Source organism: Phoca vitulina, unplaced genomic scaffold, assembly GCF_004348235.1.
Source record: "Phoca vitulina isolate PV1807 unplaced genomic scaffold, GSC_HSeal_1.0 scaffold43, whole genome shotgun sequence".
NCBI classification, from domain to species: domain Eukaryota; kingdom Metazoa; phylum Chordata; class Mammalia; order Carnivora; family Phocidae; genus Phoca; species Phoca vitulina.
In genome coordinates this window covers 10,906,084-10,928,685 of record NW_022589746.1, presented here as the reverse complement: position 1 = coordinate 10,928,685, position 22,602 = coordinate 10,906,084, and the positions used below count along the sequence as shown (strand labels likewise).

The window sequence follows — 22,602 nt, the reverse complement described above, 5'->3', positions numbered from 1 at the left end:
TTTAAAAAAAAAAAAAAAAAAAAAAAAAAATTATTTCACTGAAGACTAGCCTACCAAAATATAAAAGAGAGACATATCACTTATTTGCATGTAAATTATTTCTCTAAGTTGCTGGTATTAGTTAGTTCTCTTAAGTGAGGAAATCTAATATACATTAAAGATTAGCTATATGACTGGTATTCTACTAACAAAGCATCATATCACATTTATCAACTTTAAGTTTTATAACAACCCTGAGAAGTAGCTATATTATTCACATAGTATAGGTAGAGAAACTGATGCTCAGAGAGGGGAAGTAACTTCCTTTAAGTCACAAAGCTCGTGAGTGGCAGGGCTGGACATTTTATAAACTCTGCGTAATGTCCTTCTAGGCATAAGGTACAAGGCTCATGAGATCCATATGTCATGTTTTGGGAGAGAGAATGTGAGTAGTGACCTCGCTCCCTGGTTTCTTACTTTTCTAGAAAGAACTTAAGAGTCCTGGCTTCCCAGAATTTAGGATACTCCCAAAACTCCCATTTCTATATGCAATAAAATCTAGATGCTGAGAGGCTGGATAAAAGTTAAATTATCCAAGCTTCCTAATCTCCTCATCCATCCCCCTACCTTCCCCCAAACCCAACAACCTTTAACCATACTTTAAACAAGTGTTAGTCCAGGGACACCTGGGTGGCTCAGTCAGTTAAGCATCTGCCTTTGGCTCAGGTCATGATCCCAGAGTCCGGCATCTGGCTCCCCGTTCAGTGGGGCATCTACCTCTCCCTCTGAGCCTCTCTTTCTCTCTCACACACTCTCTTGCAAATAAATAAATAAAATCCTTAAAAAAAAAAAAAAACAAGTGTTAGTCTGGTAAGAATATCATTACATCATTAATTCAGGTATCAATTAACTTGCAGTATGTGATAAAGTTTTGGAACTCGGCTTAACAATTCTATAATGGAGACATCAAAGAGGGGTTTGTGCTATAAAAGAGGGTAGTTGGAAAAGTATGGATCTGGGAATGAAGCAGGAATGAATCAGAATCTTGACTGCCAATTATACATGGTGTGTCCTTAGAGAAGTTACTTAATTTTTCAAAGCTTCGGTTTTCTTCCCTGAAAATGGTAATATTCCCTAACTCACAGAATTATTTAAACAGTCAAGTGCTATCACCTCCTGCAATTTTAATAGTATTAACATCTCCTTTTATATGTAGATCCCAAATGTCCTACCTTCTCAAAGTGATGTCTTTCGTTTTAATTCTTGGGACTACTCAAGGTGCCTTTCGATATCGAAGAGCTAGGAACCCTGAAGCGAACATGAACATTGTAAGTTGCTAGGAAATAAATGCTAAGCTGCCGAAATAACAGGGAATGCTACTCTTTAACTGGGAAGGGGGGAGCTTTTATTTTAATAGGTCTGCAGTCTATGTATTCATTTACTATTCTGTAGCTCAGTTTCCCCTTCACCCTTATTTTGTCCCTGGATAAAAATATATATACATACATTTAAATACCTTTATGGAGGACTTACAAATTCTCTTTTGTATACATGTCCACACATACAAATTCCAGATATAAGCTTAGCTATAACCATAGACATGCAAACATTTGTGGATAAATATATATTTTTAAATTGTATATGGCTGAGTAGGTAAAAGTTTGAGTGATTAGTAGTTAGGAAAAAAGTAATGTATAAGACTAATGCTTAGTAGATGTTCTAAAATATCTATTACTGAATGAATCAGTGAACTAGTATGAAGAAATAGTCCTGAGGTTGAGAGACAATACAAAGGTCCATTATTACATTAATAGGTTAGATTATTATCAGGTTCCATTAACTGACCAGAAATCGTATCCTAAAAGGCTTCCTTTTTCTTTATGTAGAGCCAGATTATTTCCTATTGGGGCTACCCAGATGAAGTATATGATATTGTAACTGAAGATGGTTACATCCTTGGCCTTTATAGAATTCCTTATGGGAAGACAAACAATGACAGTTCAGGTAATATTCAATTCAGAGAAATTTGGTTACTGGGCCCTGAAGGCCTTAACTCTTCCATTTCTTCTTAGTGAGTTTCAGACAAGAAAAGGATTTTTTTTTTTTTTAAAGATTTTATTTATTTATTTGACAGAGAGAGAGACAGCAAGAGCAGGAACACAAGCAGGGGAAGTGGGAGAGGGAGAAGCAGGCTTCCCGCTGAACAGGGAGCCCGATATGGGGCTCGATCCCACATGACCTGAGCCGAAGGCAGACGCTTAACGACTGAGCCACCCAGGAGCCCGACAAGAAAAGGATTTAAAGATTAAGCATATAGTTAACTTCTCCTACATGTCTCTACATGTCACTAGAAGACAGCCAGGTTCTCCCCTGGCTTCCTGTTCACAAGGTGGTTTTATTTATTTATTTATTTATTTATTTATTTATTTATTTATTTTTAAAGATTTTATTTATTAATTTGACAGAGAGAGACACAGCGAGAGAGGGAACACAAGCAGGGGGAATGGGAGAGGGAGAAGCAGGCTTCCCGCTGAGCAGGGAGCCCGATGCGGGGCTCGATCCCAGGACCCTGGGATCATGACCTGAGCCGAAGGCAGACGCTTAACGACTGAGCCACCCAGGCGCCCCTCACAAGGTGGTTTTAGAGTGTAATGGAAATTAAGCTGTTCCAAGTGTTCTTTGTGGGTCACTTTACTCATTTCTGTTGATTCTCTCCAATCTCTTTGTTTCAGGAGGGGTTAGAAATGGTAACATGGTAACATAGGTTTAAAAAACGGCTGGTAAAAACGTCCTTCCTTGTCTTTATGGCTGTCTCTTCTAGTAATAACAAAGAGATCAGGTTGGTAGCAAACTCTGGTTCTTTAACCCAACAGTAGGTACATCATTATCCACAAATGAGGTGAAAAAAATAAAGCACTCGAATTTGTCCCTAGGGTTATAATCCTGTATCAGCCACTTACTAGCAGAATCTGTAATGGATTACTTTTCCTTATTCATCTAATTGCTCAAATAAAAGCCAGCCTTTTCTTTTTTTTTTTTTTTTTTTTAGTTTTCTCTTTAGATTTTCTCCCTGAAAAGAATGTTTCTCATATTATAAAATACCCTCTCAAGTTCTCATTTTAAACATTAAAGTATATTTCATGGAAGATACTAATTTGAAACAACCTCAATCAATGTAATTTTGGATCTTATAAAGGTCAGAGCTACTAGACAGAAAATGTTAACATATATTTAACATAATTATAGTAATCATTTTTCACAGTATGACCTAATATCATGAATACTGTGATAAAATATTGAAAAGTAATTTAAAAATATAGTAAGTGCTTCAGAGTTGTCTTGAAGCAGTGCTGGAGACAGGGAGTCAGGAGCATGTGATTTATTGCTGGCCTACGGTCAGGAGAAGGTCATGTGGAAATCAGGGGAGGGCAGGGGAAGGAGCTAAGGAAGGATGTGGCTCAGCTAAGTCCAGCTGGAGTCTGATCTCAGGGGAGCGCATGGATCCAGGAACTGCAATACCGAAGTGGTCCTGCCCTGAAGTTAGGCAGCTAGCCTTTTGCATTGTCTCAGCAGTTAGTCATTGCTTAAGGCTTCTCGTAGAAAGAGGTGTATTCTCATAGGTGAGGCAATTGCCATTTGCCTGGGGGGCAATCCTACAGAGAGAGGGGCAATAATGAACACTTAGAAAGCAACACCCACAACAGCTAGGAGCATGCTCCACCTGCTTAGGAAAGGAAGTCTAGGTGGGGCACCAAAATAACAGAGTGCACTTCTTGCATTACTCAGATCCATTTGTTTTTCACATGAAGCTTATTTCATCCAGGTACAGGTTTTCCAGAACTTGGGTAGGTCAGAATTCCTGGGGAAACTTGCAAGAGGGGGGTGAGTGGAACAGAGTATGACATCTGCCGTTGCAACTGATCCTAACGCCATGGCTGGTACTCATAAATTCTGACCTCTACTACGCACTATAGAATCCTCTCCCTCTCAGCCATGTCCCCTGATGTGGCAAGCCAGGCCCTTATCCTGAAGGGCTACTGTGCCCAAAACAGGTCATGGTTGCAGTACTTGTACATTTTACAGGTAAAGTAAGGCATGGGAGTAACAAAAGATGTCCCAGTGAATCACGTGAATGCCAAATATGGTTTTCCATCTTCAATCTGTATCAGAGGCCCTACCTTGTCATGGTGATCAGGGCTAATTATTCCTGCCAATATAGCAATTCTTTTCTTTGCCACCCCGCCCCGCCCCACAGTCTTCTATCATGAGGAGCCCAAAGTCTAGCCAGCCAGCAGTCATAGCTTTATTATTAGTTACCGCGTGAACTAGTGAAAGTGTTTTCTGTCTGGGAACGAGGACCTCTAGTCTATAGAGCCTTAAATTGTGAGGACAGAAAGTATAAGCCCTGGAGTGAATTACTGGGTGATAGTGAGTCTTAATCCTACCCCTTTTTTTCTCAGACTCATGTGTTCTACCAATGAGAGGAAGTAGCAATATATTCTGGCCATTTGTTTAAGGTATATAATGAGTCCTTAGGATAGGACCCACGCTTATGGGATGTCATCTCCCAGATGGCATCTCCACTGGGTGGTGGTTTCATTGCTCGGTTGGGTTGGCAGCCTTCTGTTGGTAGTTATGTGATAAGACCAGTGGCCTTCCAAGGCCATAATGCTGATGAATGCACCGTCTTTGACCTGCAGTGAATCCCTTTATTTGAGGTATGTCATGAGGGGCTCCATATTTATAGACCAGACACTCCATGAACTCTTGAAAAGTAGTGCTGGCAGGCTGTGGTCCTGGGTGGAAAGAAAGGCAAATCATAGCCAAAATATATCTCAATCCCTGTCATAATGAATTGTTGCCCTTTCCAGGAAAGAAAGGGTCTGGTGCCCCCAACTGGTCTCCAAGTGGCTGGTTTGGTCTCCTTGAGGGCATGGTACCCTGTGAGATTTCCTTTGCAGGCAGGTCAGACATACTTTCCTAGTCGCCTTGGTGAGGCACCCACACTGGGGGGCCAGGTTAGTCTACATCTCTCTCATCATGGCTACTCCTTTTGTGAGCCCACAGCACAGCACTGGAGTGGTTAAGACCAGTGTCTGGCTGACATCTACTGGTTGAGACATCCTACACACTTTTGGTTGGTTAGTGTATCCTCTGTAGTGCTCGTTGCCCTCCCTGTGCCCCCCCGCCCCGCCCCGCACCTCAATTGAGTATGGCTCTGGAAGGCAAATGGGGAAAGGATCAGAGAAGAGCGTCTTGCCCCTCCTGCAATAACTGTTGTTCCCTCTCACAGATCTGCACCACAATGGACACTTTGGCAAGACTCTTCCCAATCTTTTCTGTGAAGTTCATGTAGGGTTCATGGGACAGAGCTTGCAGGAGGATATAGACTTCCCCTTTTCTACTGAACCCTGTCCTTCACACTGTCCTTGGAGCCTATCCCTGGCCTTCACTAATTCTTCAATTATTCTACCTAATCTATTCAAATTGTGTCTCCCGCATAAGGGAGGGCTTATGTCTCCCTTCTCCTTGTAAGCACCTGTCTCTCCTCAGATTTGAGGCCCGATTTTTGCTCTGTGAATCAGCTCTTTGATGAGTTTTTTAAAAGTCATGAATTTGAATGTAGTTGTTTGTTTGTGTTTTTTTTTTTTTATAAGAGTGGGAGCAATACTTTTCCAGTTTATTATACATCCCAAGATGGAAGTCGAAGTTCTCCACTTCTGAGTTTTTAAATTTTGATGATATCCTCATCAGTGTATTTTTTTCAACTTATTAGATGAAATATCCTCTGGGCTCACCCAAGGCACATTAATCAATTGGTGGGTGTTCTGGTTTTATTTATTAGATTAGCATACCTATGTCTTGAGCCTCTGTATCTTTTTCCTTCCCAATCTGCTTTGCTATTCTGGAATTTTCTAAGCTTCTGAGAAATCTTGGCAGAGTGTTGAGACTGACCTCTCAACCATTGCCAGTGTGTAAAACCTTGCATCGTAGGATATATATATATCCTACATAAGATATATATATATATGTAAGATATATATATCTTTCCTTTTTTTCTATCCAACACTTAGGCATACTCTTCCAGATTTTGTAGCTCTTTTAGTGTACAATCTCTCCTCTCCCTCAGCAGGCCCAACACTTCAGTCAAGCCACTGGAGAACTCAACCAGCATTAGTGATTGAGTATACAGGAAGGGATTGGGGTGGATTTTGTGGAGGAAAAGCCTTGTTCTGAAAGATATCTAAGTCAGAGTTTTCTAACAAAGAGGAGTGGGTCACTCTATAGTCCCAGTGAGTTCAGGGAAATTTGGGACTCAAGCTTCTAGAGTTCTTCTATTCAGATAGTCTCATCTCAAGTCTCTGAGTCCTCCTTCCCTATCAAGGCCCTGAATATGGGATGGGTTCTTCCCAGTGCTGAGAATTCAAACTTCCTGAGTTCTACTCTCCTTACAATTAGTTCAAGACCATGATTTTCACCTCAGTTGGCCCTCTGGCAGTAGAAGATGAGGTGTTGAGGTGCTATCAGAAAAGTCTTAGGACTTTCACCCTTTGCTTTGAATTGGTGATTGATTGCCCTGATCCTGTAATACTCTCTCTTTAAAGCATGATTGGCACTCAGCAACAGCTACCCAGACCTCATAATCCTATTTCCCCTGTACCTCTTAACTGTGAGAGATACTGCACAAGCCAGTCATTCCTATCCTGTGCCATCACAGGAAACATGAGTATTTTAGCCCCTGGAGTGCTACAACATGCAAGGTTCTGTCAGTACTCTCCCTACAATTAATGATGTCAATGGTGTGGTCCTCAATGTCAACCAGCCAGCCAGCAAGTAATCCAACTCCACAATCCCATCCACAAATGTCTGCTTCCTTGGTCACTTTTAGTAGTAACTCTTAGGTCAGGTTCCCTAGAAACAGAGCTTGTGACAGGGATTTGAGTGCACATGATTTATTGAGGGGATCTCAGGAAAAAGGAAATGGGGGAAACAGAAGAGAGCAGAGGAAGAAGTTAAGTAAATATGTGGTCTCAACTGGATTCTAGCCTCACCCTGGTCTCTTGGGGAAATACAGAACATGAAGTGCATCAGAGCTGGTCCAACCCTGAAGCAAGGGAGTCAGCTTTTTGTACTTTTGTGTCAGTTGGTCAGAGAGGAGATTGTCTCCTTCCTCCTCCAGTGTGGGAGCTCCTATTTAGCCAATAATGCCAGAAGCACCTCTCCTGAGAAGGAACAGCTTCTTTCTTTCTTTCCACACTCAGCGTGGAGTCTGCTTGAGAGTCTCTCTCTCCCACTCTCTCTGCCCCTCCTCCTGCTCTCTCCCTCTCTGAAATTAAACTAAATTAAATTAAATTAAAGTAAATTAAATTAAAACGTATATGAGTGCTCACATTACTATTAGATATTTGAATGTTCTAATCTTAAAAGTTAATATATTTAAGTGAGACATAACCTAATTGTACACTTGGTCATTTGAAAAAAACTCTTTGTAAACTGTGCTAAACAACTGACATACAATGGGGTTAAACATTAATAATTTACCCTATCTATACAATATAAAATAAAAAAATTTTTTTAAAACCTCAAACTGTCATGTTTTGAAAGATTGAATTTCAGATGAGATATTTATGCAGATACTACAACATTTAAAAAGAAATTCTCTGCATTTTTTTTTCTAGCTCAGAGGCTTGTTGTATACTTGCAACATGGTTTATTTACATCTGCCAGCAGCTGGATTTCAAATCTTCCCAACAACAGCCTGGGCTTCATTCTAGCAGATGCTGGTTATGACGTATGGATGGGGAACAGCAGAGGGACTACCTGGTCCAGGAAACACACGTACCTCAAAACAAATTCCAAAGAATTCTGGGCCTTCAGGTACAAATAACATCAAGTAATGTTTCGTTTTATTTTATAAGTGTGTCAAATATTTTGTTTTGTGCTTGAATGAAATAAAGTAGAACAGAAGTATCTTTTCTCAATCAGGTCTTTTAACAGACCATAACAATTTGTGTCAATTTTTGCTTGAAAATTAAAGAGTGATTGTTTGATCTTAAGCATGTTTCTTGTTTTTCAGTAATAACCTTTATTGGCTAACCCCACCCTTCCTTTAACCATTGTTTTATTCCATAACCTATATTAGTTTATCTCCCTGTACGTAGAATAAACAAACAGCATCTTTATAAGACTATCATGGGACTATCTTAGTTTCTTGACTTTGTGTTCTCACATAAGTCTTTATTCAGTAGATACATTATGCCATGTAACTTCCTTTTTTTTATGATTTACTTATTTATTTGAGAGAGAGAGAGTACAACCGTGGGGAGGGGCAGAGGGAGAGGGAGAGAGAAGCTCAAGCAGACTCCACACTGAGTGCAGAGCCTGATGAGGGCTCGATCTCACAACCATGAGACCACAACCTGAGCCGAAATCAAGAGTCAAGATGCTTAACCAACTGAGCCACCCAGGCGCCTCATAACTTCTTGATAATACCTAAAGAGAGTTGAAAATTGTTTCATGCACTTACTTATTCATCATCTTCAAGTGTTAGCATCACGTTAGAAGCAAGGGGATTTCAACTTCCCTTTTTCTTTTGTAGTTTTGATGAGATGGCAAAATACGACCTCCCAGCCTCCATTGACTTCATCGTGAAGCACACGGGACAAGAGGAAATATTTTATATAGGTCATTCCCAGGGCACCACTATTGGTATGGCAAGAAAGATTGTCGCTATAGTCCACAATGACTGTTGTAGAGTTTGCAGACACACCTCCTAAGGACATGGGCAAGCTCCCCAAGCTACAAGTGACACAAAGCAGAGCTCTGAGAGGAGTGTCCCACAGCCGGGCCCTGGAAGCTTACCCCCTCCTTACTTCTACCTTATCTTCTTCAGTCACAAAGAACTCATTGTAATAACAGGTTGTTGGCAGTTGTCTTTGTTTCCAAGTGTTCAGAAGTTGGATATCCATCTTGGGATCAAAGTGAAATCATAACTACAACTTGTTCCACAAATAGAAATTTCATACTTATTATTATGGTCATTTAAGTGTGGCATAGGACCTCATGAGGGAGAGACATGAGAAGGCCATTTATGTTATGCATTTAGGACAGATTAAACTTTAGACCTACACGAAGATGAGCAAAGTCTTCATATGTTTAAAGAGACTAGAAAAGAACTTCTGTCAGCTCACAACAATGCTTCTATCTAATGCGTGACAACTTCACTTTCAGAAAAGAAAAAAATTCTCTAAAACCCAATGTAATTCTCTTACATGGTGTGGTAAACCTTCTTACTCCCACTCTTTCTACTGTGGAAGTTACAAAGACTATTTTATAATAGCAGCCAGTATTCACTGAGTCTTTTCTAGGCTGAAAATGATCATTTTCTTATAGGAATAATCCACTTCCTGCTTTAAAAAAAATTTGTTGAATAACAGTCTAATCCAATTTTCCATAGATCTTTTCTCTGACATTTATTAACCATGTGTGTGACTTGGAGTCTGGATTCTCCAGCTGTTCAGTTATCTGGAACCAGGAATCTTGGAAAATTATTAAATAAAAAAAAAGTGGGTTATGTGCTAGAGTTTACTGACTCATAATATGTTATATGATTCTTTGGTTGTTTGCCTTCTCAGAACTCAGAAAACAGAAAAGCTATAAAAATAGAGATGTGCAAGAATGTAGCTTGATAAGATGTCACAAAGGGGAAAACTATTTGTCACATTAATAACTCTAAACTAACAATAAAATATAAACTAGTGTTTGGTTATCTTCTGTACAAGAAGGCAAGGATATTTTGAAATATATTAAAAGTAAATATTGAAATAATTTGACATGTATTGAATCTCTCACCTAAAGTGTAAGATTCAAATATCAGAAAAGCTCACTAACTTATTTTCAGCATTGCCAGTTATAGAAATGTTCAGTATTGTTTCTGATTTCTCAACTATGGAGTTATAAGACTCTTTTAGTGTTGATTTATCATTATTTATGGCCTAGACATTGTTTTTAATACTAATCATCAGTATGCTATTGTGATCAATATGCATGTCTCATACTGGGTGATCGATAAATGTTTGATAAGGGAATTAAGAAATGAATGAGTCAATTAAGTGGTCATAGCATACTGAATTTACTCTTACTTGTCATGAAGTCATTTCTTACATGCTACTAATTGTGTAAGAATAGTTCATTTCTGTCTTATTTTCTTTCAGCTTTCATAACGTTTTCCACAATACCAAAGATAGCTGAAAGAATCAAAATATTTTTTGCCTTAGCTCCAGTTTTTTCTATTAAATACTCAAAGAGCCCTTTAATTAAAAGGGCATACAAATGGAAGTCAGTGATAAAGGTATGTTATTCCTTTCCTTTACGTAGTTGATAATCCAAAATGACAATGTTTCTGTCCTTTCAAAATAAAAAGTCTTGACTATGTTTGTATGAATTTAATTTTCTGGTTTCAGTGACACTGGATTCTTTCGTTTTTACAAAGGAATAAGATTTTACTTATAATACCTTTGGACATCTCTTTGTGAAGGAAAATCCAGTAGTCAACTTACGTCTATCTCCTGCTTCCAAGTTTTGTCCTTAATTTAAATTTTTTTTAAGACTTTATTTAATTATTTATTTTAAAGAGAGAGAATGCAGGAGCGAGGGGGGGAGGGGCAGGGAGAGGGACAAGCAGACTGCTCTGAGTGTGGAGCCCAGCACGGGACTCCATCTCACAACCCTGAGATCATGACCTGAGCCAAAATCAAGAGTCACCCACCTAACAGACTGAGCCACCTAGGAACCCCTCTAATTTAAATGTTTTAAACTAATGTGAGACAGTGCATTTGATTATAAATATAATGAACTCATTGCACCATTTCTTGATTAATTATTTTGGTCTTTCAAATATGAATAAAGTAAATTTGTTTTACAGGCTTTTTTTGGCAACAAAGACTTCCTACCTAATACCTCATTTAAAAGATTTGTTGGTTCAAAGCTGTGTACACTGAAGACTATTGGTAAGATTTGCCGTGAAATCTTGTTTATGATATATGGATGTGACCTGGAGAACTTAAATATGGTGAGAATAAGTTGAATTTGAAATGTATTTTGTCAATTTTTAGAAAGCAGCTCTTAATAGCACTTATTTTATGCCTTGTGTGTCATTTTATGATTTATCCACATATACTAATAGTTAGATTCTTAGCCTTTCTGGTTTTGGAACTATACCAACATTCTGAAACTAATCAGCATGAACATGCAGGGATTATTTTGCAGTCAAATTTGTCTTGCCTCTGTAAAGAACAGAGAGCAGGTGCTGTGCTGGGTCTTTTTATTGGCCTTTACTATTGGGTGTTAGTTTCCCGAAGTTTCTTGTATTTAAGTTGTCTTTTATCACTTGTTTTTCACAACTCCTGCTCTTATATCTTGGTTCCTAACACTCCTTCCCTTTCTTGTTGACCCTTTTGTAATTAGCGTTAGTGCCTGTGAAATATCTTACATGCTTCTGGCATTCATCAAAATTCCTGGAGTGGGAAACTGTTTAAGGGCTCAAGCTACTATTACCAAGCCCATATGGATTGATTGTATATAGATGTTGTTACAGATGTAGGCATTCATTCTAAGACTTTTTAAGCACATTAAATTAAAAATCCAGATTGGGCAAAAGCAGCTGTGGCATTTAGACTACTGGTTGTTTCCTGTACCTGTACCATTTAATAATTTCCCAGCAAGAATCAATTTACTCATTCAAAGAAAGAGAAGTTGTCAAGATGTCCATTCTTACCAACTTAGTCCATAGATTCAATGCAATCCTAATCAAAATCCCAGCAAGCTATTTTAAGGATATTGACAAATGACTTCTAACATTTATGGAGAGAAGCAAAACCCAGAGTAACCAACACAGTATTGAAGGGAAAGAGCAAAGTTGGAGGATTGGTACTATTGAACTTCAAGACTTAGTATTAAACTACAGTAATCTGGACAGTGTGGGATTAGTGAAAGAAGAAACAAGATCAGTGCAACAAAATAGAGAGCCCAGAAATAGAGCCCTATAAATATCAACAACAGATCTTTGACAAAGGAGAAAAGGCAGTGCAATAGAAAAACAATAGTCTCTTCAGCAAATGGTGTTGGGACAACTGGACATCCACATGCAAAAAAAGTGAATCCAGACACAAACTTTATACCCTTCACAAAATGAACTAAAATTTGGATCAAAGACCTAAATGTGAAATGTGAAACTATAGAAATTCTAGAAGATAACATAATGAAAAATCTAGATGACCTTGGGTGTGGCAAGGACCACCAGAGTGGTACATTTGTTACAACTGATGAACCTACATCAACACATCATAAGTACCCTAAATCCATAGTTTATGGTATGGTTCACTCTGGTGTTCTACATTCTGTGGGTTTTAACAAATGTATAATGACATGGATCTACAATCATAGTATCATAGAGGATATTTTCACTGCCCTAAAAATCCTCTGTGCTTTGTCTGTTCATTCTTCCCCACTTAAGTCCTGGCAACCACTGATACCACTGATCTTTTTACTGTCTCCCACAGTTTTGCCTTTTCCAGAATGTCATGTAGTTGGAATCACACAGTTTGCAACCCTTTCAGATTGCCTTCTTCCATTTAGTAGCATACATTTAAGGTTCCTCCATATCTTTTCCTGGGTTGGTAGCTCATTGATTTTTAGTGCTGAAAAATATTCTATTGTCTGGATGTACCATTATTTATCTATCCACCTACTAAAGGACATTTTGGTTCAAGTTTTGACAATTATGAATAAAGATGCTATAAACATCAATGTGCAGAGTTTGCATGAACATGAGTTTTCAACTCCTTTGGGTAAATACCAAGGAATGTGATTGCTGGATTGTATGATAAGGATACACTGTGTTTTATAAGAGACCACCAAACTGTTTTCCAAAGTGGTTGTACTACTTTGCATTCCTACCAGCAGTGAATGAGAATTCCTGTGGCTCCACATCCTAACCAGTACTTGGTGCTGTCAACGTTTGGGACTTTTGTCATTTTCATAGTTGTGTAGTGCTATCTCATTGTTCTTTTAAGTTGCATTTCCCTGATGACATATGATGCAGAGCATCTTTTCATGGTCATTTGCTATCTCTATATCTGTTCGGTGAGGTGTCTGTTAAGGTCTGTGGCCCATTTTTAAATCAGGTTATTTATTTTCTCATTGTTGAGTTTGAAGTGTTCATTGTACATTTTGGGTAACAGTCCTTCATAGATATGTCTTTTGCAAATATTTTCTTCCAGGCTGTAGCTTGTCTTCTAATTCTCTTGATACTGTCTTTTGCAAAGTGGACGTTTTGACTTTGATGAAGTCCAGCTTGTCAGTTATTTCTTTCATAGATTGTGCCTTTGGTGTTTTATCTAAAAAGTCATCACTAGACCCAAAGTCAACTAGATTTTCTCTGCTATGTTATCTTCCAGGAGTTTCATAGTTTTGAGTTTGACATTTAGGTCTGTGTTCTATTTTCAGTTAACTCTTGTGAAGGGTGTGCGGTCTGTGTCTCAACTCTTTTTTTTTCTTTTCCACGTGGTTGTCTAGTTGTTCCAACATCATTTGTTGAAGATACCATTGTTTCTCTGTTGTATTGCCTTTTCTCCTTTGTCAAAGATCTGTTGACTATATTTATAGGGGTCTGTTTGGGGGCCCTCTGTTCCATTCTATGGATCTGTTTGTCTATTCTTTCACCAATACCACACTGTCTTGATTACTGTAGGTTTACAGTACATCTTGAAGTTGTGTGTGTCAGTCCTCCAACTTTTTTTTTTTTTTTTTTGTGTGTTGGCTGTCCTGGGTCTTCTGCCTCTCCATCTGAGAAGCAGTCTGTTGATATCCTTAAGATAACTTGCTGAGATTTTGATAGGATAACATTGACATTATATGTCTTGTTCACTGATTGAGGTTCCCAGGGACCGTGTAGGCAGTACAAACCTAGATGACAGATTGACTTGAATGCTGCTCTGTTTCTGATTGCTTCCTTGGGAGTTGTGTAGAATTTCAGGAGCCCAGTTAATCATGGAAAGGGTTTCTTTTTAAAGTCTCCTAACTGCCCTTGGCAGGTTCTGGGCTGATTTTTTTTTCCTGAACTAGCTGAGGTCTCACAATGAAACTTCAGATTCTCTGGGATTGGCAAATAACTTGAAGGAAAACTGTCTTTAGTACTTTGCTTTTTTGAGGGTTTTTTGTTTTTTCTTTTCCATTTTTCCTCATAATTTCTTTCAATCTTTTCAGTTCTTTAGTGTGCAAAAGGGGTGTGTGTGTGAGTCCTAAGAGTTTTGATTGTTTTCAGTATGGGATGACAGACTACATAACTTGGAAATCCAATAATAGCTTCTACATTAATGCAAAAATTACACATTTAGTAAGTACATTTGTGTCCTTAATTAAAATATAATTTTATCTTTTTATTTATATTACTTAAAAATAACTTTAAATTTAATTGAAATTATTTAGTGTAGTAAATATCAAAGGTTATGCTTTCTCCAATTGAACTAAGTATAAAAATAATTTTTTAACCCCTCAGAGTCGTGTGGATGTGTATATGTCACATAACCCAGCAGGGACATCTGTTCAAAATATGCTACACTGGAGTCAGGTACAACTTTTCAAGTGCATTTTAGTACAATTTTATTTATACCACTCATGGTTTATCTCATCATTCTGGGAATCATGCCATTGCCATAGGATGATAAATTTAGAAGGATAAAATGTAACAATTACATATTTGTGTAATTATTTATAGTTTATAATATGTTAATATCATAACCTACTAGGTCTTCTAACCCTAAGCAATGATCAGAGCAATATAATTATTTTGTTTTACAAATGAGAAAATATGAATTCGGAATAGTAGACTAGCAATCATTGAGGCCATGTTCATCACTTGACTTGCCCAAAGAGTCAGAGCTATTCCTTTAAAAAAAACCTAAGACTAAATAATAATAATAATAATAAAACATAAAAAAATAAAAAAACCCTAAGACTAGAACACAGGTGTCCTAATGCCTAGTCTCTCACTAGACTACACTCTCTTCTCTGTTCAATTGTGAACTCCATGAGGACCATGAGCAAGTTTTATTCACTTCTACATTTGCAAGGCCAAGAGCTCTGGGCAAATAGCAGATACTCAAGAATATTTGTTGCATGAATATTAATGAAGAAAAAAATCCAGTGTGAATATCATCTTAATGTTGAGAGCCAGGATAATTATCTTAGAAAGAACAGTATACTTGAGATAAAGATATCAGACACTGAATCCTTTCTCTGAACCTTACTGACAGTGAGACACTGAGCAAGCTCATTTAATCTTTATGAAGTCAGTTTCCTTACTTTTAAAAATGGAGTTAATAGTAATGCTTTGACTTAACTAACAAAAATATTATGAGAGTTCAACAGGGTGATGATTATGAGTGTTATTTAAACTTAACAAACACTAATGAATTTACAGTATCATTGAGATATTGGTAAGAGCTTTCTCATTTAAAAATGTTTAAATCTACTAAGTGGTTGTTTTGAGGTAAATTATTAAAAATCTTCAACTTATGTTTAGATTTAGTTCATTCCCGGTGATAGTTAGGCCAGGAAAATCTAAGCAACCTTTGCATCTATTCATCCATTGAAACAATATTTATTACCTACTATGTGCTCTGTACTGTTTTATGCTCAGGGTATATATCATTGGACAAAATAAATATTCCTGTCCTCTTTAAGCTTACATTCTAGTGGTAGATATAGAGACAGTAAACATTAAGCATAGCAAATAAGTAAATTATTAAAACTTTAGAAGGGGATAGAAGCTATGGAAAAATAAAGGAGAAAAGGCAAGATAAAGAGATTAGGCATACTGGGTAGTGGGTTGTGTTTTTGAATAGAGAGGTTAGGCCAGCCTCAATGAGATGGTGACATTCGAGAAAAGATTTAAAAGAGCCGAGAAAGTTAGCAATGTGAACAACCTGGAGGAAGAACATTCCAGACAGAGAGAATAGCCAATGCAAAGCCCTTTAGTCAGGAGCATTTCTGAGAGGCATGGCTGAAAGGTCAGTGAGGGTGATGTCAGTGATTAAGGGAGAAAGGAGTAGGGAAAAGGGGGCAGAAATGTACTAGACCCAGAAAGGGACAAGTACATCATTGTGAGGACTTTGGCTTTCTGGCTGAAGTGAGTAGCCTCTGCAGGTTTTTGAGCAGGGAGGGGACATGATATGATTTACATTTTTAAAGGAATACTTAGGGGATGCCTCACTGGCTCATTCAGCAGAGCATGTGACTCTTGATCTCAGGGTTGTGAGTTCGAGCACCACACTGGGGTAGAGTTTACTCGGAAAAAAAAAAAAGGGAATGCTTTGGGTGCCATGTTGAGTAGACTGAAGTGGAAACAATGATAAATTAAGGAGCTTACTACCATAATCCAAACAAGAATGATGATGGCCTGCATGGGATGTGTTCCCAGGAAGGGTGGTGAAGAGGGTTGGGTTCTGAGTATACATGTGTATTGTAAACATGCAGCCATGGACGTTTAATGATGGATTCTGAGAGAGGAGAGAGAAGAGAGTCTTGGATGACTCCAGACGTTCTGGCCTAAGCAAGGAAAAGATGCAATTGCCATTAAAGGAGATCGGGACATTTGGTGGTGGTGTAGGTTTGAGGGACAAATAAAATGTTCAGTTCTGGAGATGTTAAGTGTGAGACATCCCAGTGATTAATTTGAATAAGCAGTTGTGTATAGGAGTCTAGTATTTAGAAGAGACTTACAGAAGATAAACATTTTAAATATGGACGCCACTGAAAGCCAAGAGACTGGATGAGAACACACAGAGTGAGTACAGATGGGGAGAAGAGGAGCAAGGGTGGTGGGATGAGACATAGAAAGATTCAGAGGTCAGGCAGCAGCGGCTGGATGAATACAGCAAGGAGACCAAAAATGAGCAGGGAGTGAAAAATGAAGATCAGGAAATGACAGTGTTCCAGAAACTAAGTGAAGAAAAGCTCTCGAGGATAGAAATGGACACCTAGGTCAAGTGCTGCTCATAGGTAATGTGAGGAAATTCCTCAGAATTAACAAGTTTTACAAATGTTAAAGTCATAAATAACCTCAGCTAGTTTTGTGGCAGGAAAGAGCTGTAGGAGAAGAAGCGTTCTTGGGGAAAATCAGGTTGTCCAGAGAGCAGGAAGGTAAAGGAGCCCATCAGAGATGGGTTTTAAGATACAGGCTAATGATGGAATTCCAGATGGTAGAAAGAGTTTTAGGAGTTGGGGGGAGATGGGAGGAGATAAAATGGGGGGGTGCATGGAGACCTGTCAGATTTAGAGTGTCAGAGAACGTGGGTAAACTGAGAGTCTGAACCTTCCTGCAATGAAAACGTTATTAGGGGAAAAAATGAACGCAATCAGATTAGACCTAATAGGCTCACCGCAGTTAGTGGTGGTGAGGCTACAAGTATGGTAGGTGAAGCAAGGGACTGCTTCTGGATCATGCTCTTGAGTGCTGTTATTTGAAGCAAAGGTGTTTAGGGAAGTGTCATTTCAGTCCTAAAGCACTTAGTCCTAGACACTTTTTGTTGTTGTTGTTGTTTAAGATTTATTTATTTATTTTAGAGAGAAAGAGAGAGAGCATGAGCACGGGGAGGGGCAGAGGGAGAGGGAGAGAGAGAATCTTCAAGCAGACTCCCTGCTGAGTGCAGATTCCCAAGGCAGGGCTCAATCCCACAACCCTGAGATCAGGACCTGAGCTGAAACCAAGAGTCAGACGCTCAACCAACTGAGCCACCCAGGAGCCTGTAGACACTTTTGACCTCTGTGGATGAAGCTGAGGATTTCTGGGGAAGGCTGATGTTGCCCCAAGCACACAGGCTCCCTTTAACAAGGTAAAAGGCCTTGGGGAAATGTGCATTTATATGAAGATGACAGAATCACATTCTGTAGATTCCTCTGCCCCCCACCACCTCCTCCCTCTTCCATTTCTTGCCCTATGCAAAGGAAGGGAGAAGCAAGGAAGTCTCCCTGCATATATACCCACAGGCCTAGTACAAAGGGGCAGGCAGTACATGAAATGCACACCTCACATTACCAGCTGTGCTGTAGCAAACAGATGAGCATAATCTTGCTTTTAAATTTTTTCTTTCAGCTTTTTAATTCTAGCCAATTGAGAGCTTTTGACTGGGGCAGTCCTGTTCTGAACTTGGTTCACTTTAATCAGGTACATAATTATGTATAAGCTGAAAACTATCTCCTTGATCTGTTCAGATGATGTTGCTACAGAAAAAGGCTCATGTAAAGCCCGAGAGTATAATAACAGAGTGAGAAGGACCAGCAGATGAAGAGCGCCATGATTTGGCTCCATATTGTCACATCCAACCCAAGGGGCTTTTCCAGGTTTTCTACGTATTTTCCAGGTTTTCTACTTATTTTAACAACAAATACCTTGGATAAGCCTGGAGAAGTTTGACAGGCTGTAGAATAATTCATCCTCCCTCAAGAGGAAAAATATTGTGTTTATAATATGCGTAGCTCTGTGGTTAGTTAAATAAGAAATAAGAGGCATAATATGGTTCTTGACCCTCAAAAGCTATTGACTGTATTTGGGAAGATAAGACAAACCCTCATTCCACATGATGGAATTTTCCTCATTCCGCATAATGAGGAAAAGATAAAAGTTAATGAGAAGGTGGTAATAATTGTATGAGGAAGATGACAGAAATCTTGAAGTATTAGAACCCAAGTCTGTCGTCTTCAAAGTTATTCTTTTCCACCAACCTTTTCTGCCTTAGCTAAACTTCATGCCTAATGTGGTTAGCTTATGTAAAACTCCAAAGTAAAATAGAAAGATCAAAATCAATAAAATCAGATTTGGCTTCAATTGCCAACATTTACCATTTATTGATGAACATATTGGCAGTTATACAGCCACGGAAAATTTTGATTGAAATACTTTCATGCCTTATAAATAAAACTGAAATTCCTTCTGAGGAATGTTTGAATACCCTGACTTAGAGCAAACGGTCTAGTTTTGATTTGTATCTGATCTATTTCTGAGTAAAAATCATAATAATGATTCTTTCGATGTTCTTGCTTTTATAGTAGTAATTATTTTAGATTCAGCTTATTTTAAAATTGTATTAATTCATCATTTAAAGAAAAGTAAATAACACCTTTTATGTATCATTTTCTGTGAAAACCCTCTACATTTAGTCCACTTCTCCATTTTACGATGTGAGGAACATGAACGTATCAACAGCAACTTGGAATGGGGGCAATGACTTGTTGGCCGATCCTGAAGATGTGAAAAATCTACTTCCTGAAATTACAAACCACATTTACCATAAAACTGTTTCTTACTACAATCATATAGACTTTTTGTTCGGATTAGATGTATATCAGCAAGTTTACCGTGAAATCATTGACATTATCCAAGGCAATCTATAAAGAACTATGGTACTCTGTGTTGAAGGATCTATATCATTTCTCTTAAAATCCAATCACTTTTTTCTTGCTATGCATGTTTTTCCAGTTATTTAAATAAAATCTGGAATTTTTCCCTTTTTTTTTTCACTGCCCAGGCCTTCCATTCATTAAATCAGTGGCATTTATTATATGAGGGAAACGGCAGATTCTAACTCAGCCCAAAGTAGTCTGTTGGGTGTCTACATGCAACATAAGTAACTAAAAGCATAATTTTAAAAGGATGACTTTTTGAAAAGGTGCTTTCTTTACGTCAAAGAAATATGAGTATATATGATATTAAAAGAGTTTGGGAGAATGCTTGCTGATACGAAAGCTAATTTTTGTCTATGCTGAATAAAGAGTAGAAGCACTGTTGTGCTATGCAAAGGGTCTGGGGGAGGAAAAAGGGAAGAAGGAGAGTTTGGATGCCAGTGTAGTATTTCCGCTTCTGCCCCACTTGCGGCCAAGCTTCAGAAGTAGGGAGCTCGTAAAAGCCATAAAGGGTTTGTGCCTCACTTCCCAGCCTGTATAGCCTACCTTTCCAGCAAATATGTGTAAAGAGTAGCAATGGTTGTTGGGGCGCCTGGGTGGCTCAGTCGGTGAAGCATCTGCCTTCGGCTCAGGTCATGATCCCGGGGTCCTGGGATGGATGGGCATCAACAGGCGGTACAGGGCACATCACATGCAAGGACTTAGACCATAGTCCTTCCGACTCTGCAATAATGCATAACATCACGGGCTTTTCTTAGTCCCTGGGGACAGCAAGATGAAAAGGGAGAGTTCTAGAATTGAGTGTAAATTTACCACATAAAGACTGGGGAAAAAAAATCTATAATTTCTTGAATTGGGAAATTGAGTTTCCTGCCCCAAGCAAAATGGAGCTTGGAAGCCAAGCCAAGTCCAGTTCACTCTGAGGTGGCTAACTCTGTGCTCCGCACATGCTTATGGGCTTTAAAAAGTGTTCCACAAAAAATAACAGAATATGCATAGATAGTGAGAAAAAAGAAAATCCATGCATAGGTTACTGGAATGCAGCTAACAGAAGACACATGACTTTAAAGGCCACAGTTCAGACTACAGGTCAGTCCTTCCTTTTTTTGGTAACCCTTGGTACCAAAAAAGTAGAGCACTGAGAATAGATACACACTTAGAGATATCTTTTTAAAGAGTTCAGGAATGTGTATATAGCATAAGTGTTGCTTCAAAGTTTTCGAATGATCCTTCAAAAAAGACAAATGCAGAGGGTAACTATGCAGAAGAATTACTCATGCTGAGATTTAAAAAATAAGTTGGAGGTTTCTGGTAATGGTGGACTGAGTAATTCAGACCTGAGACAATGTGAAAAGCATTTATTTGAGGACAAGGAGAGCTAAAAATGCAGGGAAGAATTACAGGGTCAAGAAAAAGAAGTCCAGGAAAGTAAGCCTAGCATTTTAGCTGTTTATATCCTAGCAACACCTGCTTTGTCCAGGTGTATAATTAAAATCCTGCAAACAATTAGTTGAGAATAAAAATTGTAATTCAGCTTACCAAAGGGAAGTTTCTCTGATAAACCTTGATCTTCGGGCTTTGGATTGGAACCTCAAAGTACTATACCCTAAGAATAAAGTCAAACTAGAAATTGATCACCCTTTCAGAAACCATAGACCACCTTTGAATCATAAGAATTCTTAATGTACAAAGATAATTTGGGAATACTGATGCCCTAGCCATCTGTCAGAAGCAAAAGTAAGGCTTCTCTAAAGGAAGATCAAGTCATCTAGGATGCTAGAGATAATGCTAAAATTTTGCAATGTTTCAAGGTAGGTCAGGATACAAAAATAAGTTGTGTATTTATATACTAGTGTCAAATGATTGCAAAATGATATTTTAAATATACCATTTACAATATTACACACAGTTATAATGCTTAGGAATAGAGATAAACAAATATACTCAAGTTGAAAGACAATATTATTAAGATATCCACTCTTCAAATTTATCTGTATATTCAAAGAATTGCTATAAAAATTCCACTAGGCTTTTTTTTTTTTCTGAAAATGGTTATAATGATTCTAAACTTTTTGCAGAATTATAATCAATCTAGAATTGCCAAAGTAATTTTGAAACATGTTGGAGGATTTGCACTACAAAATTGCAAGACTTAAATCACAAGCTGCATTAATTAAGACAGTGTGGTATTAGTATAAAAAGACATCTAGATCCTTGGAACAATACAGAGTTCAGAGATACATTACACATATGTAGTCAGTTGGTCTTCAATGGGTGAAAGATTGTGTTTTCAAAAGTGGATATGATTACAGAAGAAAAGATGAACTCTGACCTCTACATTACATCACACATAAAATTTAATTTGTAATGAACATAGACCTAAATCCAAAACCCAAAACTCTAAAACTTCTAGAAGAAACAGAGGAGAAATTCTTTGCAACTTTGAGGTAGGCAAAAATATCTTAGATGAAACACAGCATGAGCAATTATAAAGAAAATTTTGATAATTACAATTAAAATCTTCTGCCTATCAAATGACACTTAAAAGAATGACAGACAAGCCACCACCTGAGAAAAAATATATACAAAAAATATATCTGACAAAAGCTGTTTATCTGAAACACATAAAAATAACTCTCACAACTCAATAAGAAGAAAAGGAACCCAAGAAAATTTATGCAAAAGACCTAACAGATTCTTCACAAAAGATATAAGAATGGCTAATGAAAGAGGCATAGGGAAAGGTGCTCAACATCCTTAATCATAATGGAAATGAAAATCAAAACCACAATGAGATATCACCTCATATCTGTTGGGATGACTATCATCAAAAGGTCAAAAGTTAGCAAGTGTTGGCAAGGATGGACAGAAAAGAGAACCTTATATCCATTGTTGGTGAGAATGTAAATTGGTAGGGTCACTATAGGAAGTATTATGGAGGTTTCTGAAAAATTAAAAATAGAACTACCATACAATCCAATAACCTCACAACTGGCTATATATCCAAAGGAAATAAAATCACTATATCAAAGAGATATCTGCCCTCCTATGTTCATTGCAGCATTATTCCCAGGGGTTGAGATATGAAAACAACCCGTATCTGTTGATGGATGGATGGATAGAGATCATCTATCTATCTAGATGTATATATAGATATATATG

At 38.0% G+C, this 22,602-nt stretch overlaps 1 protein-coding gene across 1 annotated transcript; it reads left to right on the top strand.

Annotated features, from left to right (window-relative positions):
- The first annotated feature begins 1,298 nt into the window (after nucleotides 1-1,298).
- Nucleotides 1,299-19,431, top strand: LIPJ (lipase family member J). The gene is made up of 10 exons (XM_032430443.1): nucleotides 1,299-1,307; nucleotides 1,866-1,977; nucleotides 3,714-3,722; nucleotides 7,659-7,857; nucleotides 8,579-8,688; nucleotides 10,194-10,330; nucleotides 10,904-11,050; nucleotides 14,537-14,608; nucleotides 18,134-18,205; nucleotides 19,198-19,431. Exons 1-10 carry the CDS (start codon nucleotides 1,299-1,301, stop codon nucleotides 19,429-19,431), a joined length of 1,101 nt encoding a protein of 366 aa, XP_032286334.1.
- Nucleotides 19,432-22,602: the final 3,171 nt, after the last annotated feature.

Excerpts from the sequence above, each read along its gene's own strand:
- LIPJ (XM_032430443.1), top strand. Across the intron at positions 11,051-14,536 it reads ACCTGGAGAACTTAAATATG|AGTCGTGTGGATGTGTATAT; the intron begins GTGAGAATAAGT and ends TTAACCCCTCAG. Across the intron at positions 14,609-18,133 it reads ATATGCTACACTGGAGTCAG|CTTTTTAATTCTAGCCAATT; the intron begins GTACAACTTTTC and ends TTTTTCTTTCAG.